Consider the following 9607-nt stretch of genomic DNA (forward strand, 5'->3'; position numbering starts at 1 on the left):
CCCCAAAATAAAGTCTGTTCCAATTCCTACATCTGAAGCAATTGAAAGAAAAACAGAGGTCTTCAGGTAACTGCACGATAGTCATTCTATCTATTCTAAAACGGCTTTCGGAAACTTGAAAAAAAAAAACATCATGTCCTTAGAAGTAATAGTATATTTTGTTTTTATTATATTTATCGAAATTTTGTTAAGGATGGATCATGATTATTCAAGACCCCCAAATCAGTGTAAAAATATTATGAGTACCAGCATTGACGAGGGTTGGTCGGAATATGATGAAGAAGATTACAGAGGCGACGATAGAAACGACGATCCGCCCGACGAAACTAATAAGGAAGACACTTTGCACCCAGATGTTTCAAAGAATCTACTTGACTGGCATGAGGTATTTCTAAATGTAAACCTTATATGAGGCATGAGTCCTTTAGACAATGACTGTGTTACTACTCTTTTGCAGGGCAAATTAATCAAGTTAATAATGTATGGAAAAGTTTTTGTTGATAGATATTAAATTATGTATATTTAACAATTGCTTCTACGTCATATTTCACCAAAAAATTTTCCTGCAAAATAATAGTACATTACAGTTATTTTGAAAGGGTCTCTGTTATTTTATAGGTTTGTAAAACAAGTGAAATGTTTGACAATATTATAAAACAACTTCAAAAATAATAGTTTTCTTTTTTCAAGGCTTTCTGCAAGCTACACATTTTACATAGAATGTGCACAAAACATGTAGAATGCAAAAATGAACTTTAGTTTTCATCAATTCCTTTTTCTGTTTTCATTGTCTTATAATGGTATTTTACATATTGATATTTTTTTTATATCAATTTTACTTTCAAACAAATACATGTATGATCATACAAAGGGTCGTCGAGTGGTTGAACTTGGTGTGCTAGCAGCCCAGCTACAGAAAGGATGCAAGAAATGTGGGACTGTATTACATCTATGTGATTGTTTTCAAGAGAGGCATTATGGCCTTGGAAGTATTTTGTACATAAAGGTAAATGTCAAATTCATCATCATCAATATAAACACTTATAATAAATGAACTTAAGTTTGTAAGTAATCGCCTCGATTCATATGAAATATTTCATTAATTTTGTAGTGTACTATATGCAGTTTTATTTCAAACATCCCCACTGGAAAGCGGCATGAAAAAAAACATTTGGGATGTGAACACTAAGCTTGGTGCAGGTAATTTCAGAAAACTTTGCAATATGATTTAATAATGCAGCATATTTGACAGTGAATAATATTTTATTTTCAATTCATTCTGTGTCTTGTAGGTATTACCAGCAGTGGAATAGGTTTCTCTAATTTACAGATGTTATTTGCTTCATTGAATATCCCTGGTGTAGCGGCTGGAACAGTCAAGAAAAGAGACAGAGAAGCAGGAAAGGCTATTGAATCTGTTGCCAAAAAAAGTTGCAATGAGGCTCTTGATGAAGAAATAAAACTGAATGATGGGTAAATTTTATAAAATTAAATTTTATGAAAAAAATATACCAAATGTCATGATCTCAACACCCTTTTGTCTTTCTTATTTCTCCTATGACAGTGTAGTTTTTTTATTATATATTTTTAGGAAAGTTGAAATAAGAGTTGCGGCTGATGCTGGATGGCAAACAAGATCTAGTGGAAGGAAATATAACAGCTATTCAGGTATGCATTCAAGAAGAAACTTTGAAAAAAAATATTTCTTTTTGAAAATAAAACTTATTTATGGGGTGATTATGAATATATCTCTTTTTATTTTTTTAACCACAGGTCACAGTTCACTAATAGGTGATAAATCTGGGAAAATAGTGCGGTATGATTATAGATGCAGAAAATGCAGACTTTGTGAAAATGCAAAAAGAAAAGGCATTCAGCCCATTGACCATGACTGCAGGTAAAAAGTTGATAAGTATCAAATGTATAATATATAAAAATAAATATGTAAAGTAAAGAAAAAATCAATAGTGATTGAAGGTCACTGCAAAATATTTACATCCACTGAATATTTTCTCCTTTATTTCTGAAGAAAACCCATTGCGTTCATCACTGCATAAACTACAATAGGCATGTCGCTGGTACAGATTTCTTAATCAGTGGCTGTTCCATCAATGAAACGTATAAAGACGTTCGCATCATTAATACAATAATTAATCTTTTTAATCCTACTTTAATTGATTATTAAAACAGATATAAATATAAAAAATAAATGTCTTTCTCTGTTTGTTATTACTGGAATGAACAGTCGCAGCTATTGCAGAAAAAATTTACATAACCCGCGTAAGCGGGTTATGTATTTTTTCTGCAACAGCTGCTTCCGTTCATTCCAGTAATAACAAACAAAGAAAGTATTTTATTGTTTAATTAATACAGTGTATAATATTTATATTTTTCACATGCTTATTTTTATATTTTAATTTCCAGGAAGAATTGGGATGGCTCAGCCAAAGCTATGGAGCCTGACATGATTGTGGGGATGTTGAAAGACTTGGAAAAAGATCATATCCATCCACATGAATTAGTAATGGATGATGACAGTACGACAATTTCACATGCAAGGAAAGAGTGTGAGCAAAGTATTACAAATTCAGTGACAGAAATCACCTGAAAAAAACATTTTCAAACAAACTGTATGATTTGCAAAGGTTCAAAAAGTATCAACAACTTAGAGGAAAAACTATGACACATCTAAAGAAATGCTTTTCTTATGTTCTTGCCCAGAACCAGAAAAAACCTGAAGAGTTGAAAAAATCCTTATTGTGTATTATTCCTCATATGTATGGAGACCATCTGGCATGTCCTTCATGGTGTAAATATAAGCGGAATCCAGCAAGTTACCTTCCACGGAATCTTCCATACAGCAGGTATCTAACATGTCCAGAGTTGAAAAAGGACTTGGAAGCCATTATTCAGACGTATGCACAACAAGCTGATAAACTATCTGATCTTGGATCGACACAAGCATGCGAAAGTTTTAATCACATCGTTGCATCAAAAAATCCAAAGAGCCTCTTTCTGTCAGGATCAGAAAGTACAAGTTTCAGAATCGCTGCAGCTGTTGCACAGAAAAACATTGGAAAGTCTTAAATACAAGAAGTAAGTATATTTGAATAATCGAAAAAATTATGCAATATAAAATAACCATATACATGTATTCTCATTTCATGTAAATGAATAATGATTATGTTTACATGTATATTTACAGGTCAATGATGAACTGAATATGTCTCCTGGAGCCTATACAGAAAAGGCGGTTGAAAAGATGGACAGAAAAAGAAAGTTACAGAAGATAAGACAGAGTAGTGCAGAGTACAAGAAAAGGAGATGCCAAATTAGGAAATCCTCAAGTCAAGATCAGGGTTGTAAAGAAGTGCGTGAAGGAAAAACATATGAAACGTCCGTTGGACTAGAGAAAATGGATGAGGAGCAGGACATCAATTCCATTCCAAGTGCCACTGTTGAACCAGAGAGAATACCACTAAGAAATACTGATAGCACATTTGTTTACTTTGACCTAGAAACAACAGGTTTAGGTAAAGTTTTATATACAGATATATATACACATGTATTTCCATGAGACATTCATATATATATATATATATCCATTTTTTTTTCTAGAGATACATTGTCTCAGATTTGTCTTATAGGTTCATCAGCAGAAATATTGGAAATAGGAGCTGCAAGAGGACAGGATATATTTCAAAAATACATAAAACCCAATGGTACAATATCTGCAAATGCAACTTGTGTGACTGGTCTCCATATGAAAAACCATGAACTTTACTACAGGGATCAAAAACTTGCAACAACAGACTTGAAATCAGCACTCCAAAAGTTTTCAGAGTGGCTATCGGACTCGAATTCTAACATTCTTGTGAGCCACAATGGATTACGGTTTGACTTTCCATTATTTATTCAAAACATTATGTCACAAAATATTGTGATGAATACATGTATTGTCGGCTTTATCGACACTTTGGAGGTTTTTAAAAATTCTGATTTAAAGACACAAACTGGCAGTTTTTCTCAGGAGTCTCTTATGAGAGATGCAGGAATCCAGTCAACAGGGGTTTCTCATTGTGCTCTAACTGATGCTATGGACCTACAAAATTTAGTGAACTTTCATAACATTCCTTTCAACACTCTGTTGAGTCAAAGTGTCATGTACGATTATGTTTTACAGCATCTAAAGTTTTCTTCAGTAAAGAATGACAATTTGAAATCTCTTGACGTCTTAGTCCATGGAAAAGTGATTACAGAATTTATGGCAAATAAAATTGCAAAATCTGGTTTGAATATGAATTATATTAAACTAGCACACACAAGAAATGGTGAAGATGGAGTAAAAAACTTGTTTCAAGAAATTGTAAATGGTAAAGCAAGAGTTACAAAGTGTAAGAAAATAATCAACTCGGTGTCCAATTATTTGTCAAGTCAGTTGTAAAGAGTTACTTCCCTTTGTTTTTATAATTGTAAAGTTGTGTTATTTTATTTTTTATCTCTCTTATAAACCTGGCTCCACCATGTAAGATATGAATTTTTGTACACCAAATGGCAAAACCTTTATTTAAATTTGTAGAAAAATTCAGAAATTCCATATATACAAAAAATATCTGTGATTATCCTTACATTTTTTGTAATCTTTTGTATAAAATGTCAAAATATTTCTGAACTGTTGGGGTCATTCTATGTATTTTATTTTTTTTGTATGTTGGTTTATGTAACAATGATGTAGGACTTCGAGAAATTTTGGAGAAAATTATTTATGTAAAAAATAAACATTTTTTCACTTTCCTACATATTCCCTTATTTCTATCATTTTTATTTCATTAAAAAAGGTGGCATCCTTGTATGAAAATATTTTTAAAAAATCATTAATGAACTCAGTTATAAAATATATTTCTATAAAGTCCTAAATTATCCTGATTGTCAGTGTTTAGAGCTCCCTTAAGTAAGCATTTTGAGTAAAAATGTATGCACAGTAACAAAACTCACTTATGTCCATTGTGTATCCATGCATTTTAACATCATTTAAGCTGGAAAAGTACAAATTGCAGTCTGCACATTGGAGAATCACGTTTTTATCCGCAATTTGTGTTACGTAATAATTTCCGCTGCTGCACCTCTTTAGAAAGGACAGAGAGAATCCGTCCGGAATCGTTCCACTGCAATTCTTCTGGACTTTCAGAAGCGTAAAAAGAATGCACCCCTGCATAGCTGATTAAGTATAGCACTGCATTTCTGACTTCCTGAAACGTAAAAGCATTTGAGACTTTTCTTCCCATGATAACAAGGACACGAGGAGTAATGCCTTGAGATTGTTGATGTTTTGAGGAGTGTCTAACGGGTGTCCCGATAGGGCCATTGCAAAAGTGTATTAGCGCGTTAGAAACAACACGCAAGCGCGATAATGACAACGCGCTAGTGCATTGTCATTAATGCGCCTGCGTGTTGATTCTAACGCACTAACACACTTTTGCAATGGCCCTATCGGGACACCATATTTAACATCATAATTATATAAACTCAGATGCCTTTCTACTTTTTTTGTTCCCGAAACGTGTATGTATACTTTTTTTCTCTTTCGAGGGTTTGATATTTTTTGATAACTGATATAAACTGGTCATAATCATAGTTTAATTCTCAGCCTTCTCCAAATCCCGAATGCTGTATATTTGATCAGTAAGTTGTTCAATGTAAAATTGTCAAGGCAGTTTTTAGAACAGGCAGCTCTTGCAATACAAAAATTCTCACTACAATCATTATCTTTTTCACACGTGGTATCAAATGTAAACAAAGATGGCGACGTTTGAGGATTGTTTACAATTTTTAAGGAAAAAATTGGAATCCACATATTGAAAGAGAAGCTCTCAGAAGATCCTCAGGTTACCTATAAGGCCCATGTGCTCCCTGTTTTTCATAGTACCGGCACCAATTTCTCATCAAAATGTAAAGATTACACCAAAAAAGGACAAAGACCATCTCCTTGCTCATCAATACCCAAAGGAACTTGGGTTGCACTTCAACACCCGAAAATCCATTTTGTAGCACAGCAACACTACAGGGAACCTCAAGTAGCCCCTCAACACAAACACACCCTGCTTACACAAGCTATTGCTGCTTTTTAGACAGTTTGTTGATATCTGATAAGAAAAAAGAAGTGTTTAATTATTTTCGATTTATGGAATTTTTTGTAATAAATATCTTGTATTGATCAGAATAAAGATCTTATTAGTTCTCCTGAATAGTGGTTTATTTGATTGAAAGAAATCAGAACCTTAATCTAAAAGTGAAACTAGAATAAGTTGAGATATTTTTTTTACACAGATGAGAACAATGATTCTAAAGCTTTTACTTATTTTCACAGGGACATGGAAAGTCAAATAAGAAGAGCAGCTTATATCCTTTTTATAATAATTTTTAGACTTTCCTGGCTCCAATGTCACTTTGTACCCCTTCTTTCAAAAAAGAAAATCCTCTTCTCTATGTTTGCTTTGAATTTATATTACTTTAAATATATTCCATTTAGGGAGAAGGGAAATTGGAGCGTTTGGCGAGCGAGTTTGAAAACCTGAAGAAAGATGTTAAAATTCAGAAAAAAGAGTGAAGGAACGCAGCTAATGAAACAAATTCAGATCAATTGAGTGGATCAGACTTCAGAAAAATTCAACTGTAAAGTGACAGAAAAGGTATAATTGATGCCCACAAGCTCTAACTCAATTTTCTGCTGAAGCAGTTGTTTTCCCTTTAAGAATTAAAAGTTTATCAATTTCTGGAAGGAAAATATTCAAGTGTGGGGAAGGAGGACCTAGGCCTCGAAAGATTTGAGAGAAAAGATACAAAATACCCAGAAGGTGGAACGTAAAAAAAAAAACCAAGAGGCTCATTGGCTACATCGCTCACCTGAGCACTGTGGCAAGGAAAAAACAAGGGCGTGGTCACAATTCGATTTACAAAGGGGGGAAATCTGTTAAAGAACAGCATGGCCAAAGTTTCTCAGGTGAGCGATGTGGCCCATTGGCCTCTTTTTCAAATCATGACCGGGGGTAGGGGGTTGTTGGTTGGGGCGGGGCCACAATAAACGATCGAAGTTTTTTTACAGGAATCTATAGGAAAGATCTTCTTCTATAGAATGGAAAGGCCTTATACTGATATGGAAGCATCATTAGGTTGTGTAGATTTTCATTTGTTTAAATCGTGATTCCAGGGGCAGGGAGGGGCGACGGGGCGGCAATAGGAATGCAATTTTTACAAAGGAATATATAGGGAAAATCTTTTCAAGAACAGTTTAGACACTGTTATTAATAAGGAAGTATTCTCAGTTAGTTTAAAATTCAAGCCCTACTTTTCAATACTTTAATGATTTGTGCCTTTTTCTAGCCAATATGCTAAGGTGAGCGATGTGGTCCATGGTCCTCTTGTTTCCCTGTAAGATTGAACTTTCATTTTGGCCCCAACCTATCCCTGGGGGTCATGATTTGACGGAAATTGAATCTACTTTACCTGAGGTTACTTACTAATAAATATGACCAATCATGGGTTTGTTGTTCTTGAGAAGATTTTGAAAGATTTTTTTCTATATATTCATATGTATGAATTTAATCGTCCATTGGGCCCCACCTACCTCCGGGGGTCGTGATTTGAACAAACTTCAACCTACAATACCTGAGGATGCTTCCACATAATATGACCAATCGTGGCTTTGTTGTTCTTGCAAAGATTTTTAAACATTTTTCCTATATATTCTTAAGTAAACCTTTGATCGTCCATTGTGGCCCCACCCTACCCAAAGGGGTCATGATTTGAACAAACTTGAAATTACACTACCTGAGGGTGCTTCCACATTTGTTTCGTCTTTCCTGGACCTGTTGTTCTTTAAAAGAAGACTTTTAAAATGGCCTTACTTTTCCACTAATTCCTAATTATTTTCCCCGTGAAAAAGGGTATGGCCCTTCTTTTGGACAAACTTGAATTCCCTTCACCCAAAGTTACTTTGTGGTAAGTTTGGCTGAAATTGGCCCAGTGTTTCTGAAGAAGTCGAAAATGTGAAAAGTTTACCGACAGACAGACGGACGCCGGACAAAATGTGATCAGAAAAGCTCACTTGAGCCTTCGGCGTAGGTGAGCTAAAACTGTTCATGAGAACATCTTCCCAAGTCAAGAGTTTCTGATCCGCTCCGATCCACATAAACCCTTGACCGAATAGGCTAAGTTTGACGGGGTTTACTGTCACGCCATCTAGTGAGAACTATACTGACCTCTGCTAATGAACATTTTCGGAATCGCGTACACCTGACACCGTACTACGGACTATCGAACAAAAGACCGCTTTCAGGGAACGTATAGAAATACGTTTTCAGTCTTTCTTAACTTTACTGTACATACTTTCATTTTTCTGGGATTTTTTTTTCATGCATGTGACACAATTTAAACATGGAAACAGATTTAAAAGAATTATTATAATTATAAGCTTAATTTGTGTTTATTGAGTAAATAAAATGTATATCTATATGTATATCAGATTATATGCACAGACGTGTAGGTATTGTACAAGCATCTGCAATATAGTGATGTGTATAAATTAAAGGATTGTGTTGTCTACAGACAAGTCCTTTAACAATGTCTATAACAATGGGTAACTTCCTCCTCGGATGACGCCATATCCCACTCAGAATTTTATTTTTCTTTAATTTTCCGATCGAGCGTTCGATGAGGGATCTATACATCGACACAAGTCTATTAAATTTCCGTCTTTTTCTTTGCTCTTGAGGATTCCTGTTAATTATTTGTTGTTGGGAATATGGAGTGATGATTGGATACCCATTAGGATATATTTTGTCCCCTAAAATAAAACAATCTACTGGGAAAGGGAGCTCTGCCCCGATTTTATTTGACATTAAAGAATATTGTTGAGCATCATTTTGATGACCAAGGAAGCCGCTTTCTATGTGACGTATCAATCCGGAGTTGTCAATTATGACCTGTGCATGTAATGCATGATATTTCCTGTGACCAGAATAATACAATCGTTGTGGCTCAATTCTTGGGCAATATATCTTTACTGAGGTACCTCGACTGCACCGATTGCGCATGGTAATTTTGGCCACACATGCATATATTCCGCCATTCATCAATAGAAGGCCAGGTGATGAAGGATTTTGCAACAAGATGGAATACGTGCATTAACTGACTGATTTCCTCATGAATTTTTGTAATGCTTACATCAAAAAGTTGAGACAAGAAATAGTACGATGGGTAACATCTCAACTATATCATAAATAATATTGTACGGTTTCTTGGTGATAAACTATGTCCATTCATGTTTGCACCTAACACGTTAGTAATTTTTTGCATGAGGTCTAAAAATGTTTCAATACTTTCTCCTGTTATTTAAAAAAAAAACCGTAAGGGTGTTCTGAGAAAATGCCAAAAACATTTCTTCCTTGCCATACACCTATTTCTCCATTACATAACCGATGTCGAGCATCTACCAATGGATCCGGTGGGGGCTTTGTGATCAACATCAGTATCGATATTAATTCTTTTATAAACAGAATATCAGGGGGACTTGAGGCAAAAGCTGGGATCGCTGTCGCCACAATATCTA

At 34.6% G+C, this 9607-nt stretch overlaps 1 protein-coding gene and 1 long non-coding RNA gene across 2 annotated transcripts; both read left to right on the plus strand.

The window, feature by feature from the left end:
- The first annotated feature begins 320 nt into the window (after positions 1-320).
- Positions 321-1214, plus strand: LOC134269797 (uncharacterized). The gene is made up of 3 exons (XR_009992644.1): positions 321-385; positions 872-1006; positions 1112-1214. It is a non-coding gene; the product is annotated as an uncharacterized LOC134269797 (long non-coding RNA).
- A 116-nt stretch (positions 1215-1330) lies between these two features.
- Positions 1331-4444, plus strand: LOC134269793 (uncharacterized). The gene is made up of 7 exons (XM_062752001.1): positions 1331-1473; positions 1592-1668; positions 1774-1897; positions 2425-2567; positions 2821-2915; positions 3206-3533; positions 3648-4444. The coding sequence occupies exons 1-7, from the start codon at positions 1331-1333 to the stop codon at positions 4442-4444; spliced, it is 1707 nt and encodes a 568-aa protein (XP_062607985.1).
- Positions 4445-9607: the final 5163 nt, after the last annotated feature.

Source organism: Saccostrea cucullata, unplaced genomic scaffold, assembly GCF_032062105.1.
Source record: "Saccostrea cucullata isolate Sc308-1 unplaced genomic scaffold, CSIRO_AGI_Scuc_v1 ctg2927, whole genome shotgun sequence".
Classification (NCBI taxonomy): Eukaryota; Metazoa; Mollusca; class Bivalvia; order Ostreida; family Ostreidae; genus Saccostrea; species Saccostrea cuccullata.

What these genes read in the sequence shown, in the direction of transcription:
- LOC134269793 (XM_062752001.1), top strand. Translation starts at nt 1,331, where the DNA reads ATGTTATTTGCTTCATTGAATATCCCTGGTGTAGCGGCTGGAACAGTC. An exon ending in GAAATAAAACTGAATGATGG is followed by an intron (nt 1,474 to 1,591) that starts GTAAATTTTATA and finishes ATATATTTTTAG; the next exon opens with GAAAGTTGAAATAAGAGTTG. An exon ending in TTGGAAGCCATTATTCAGAC is followed by an intron (nt 2,916 to 3,205) that starts GTATGCACAACA and finishes GTATATTTACAG; the next exon opens with GTCAATGATGAACTGAATAT.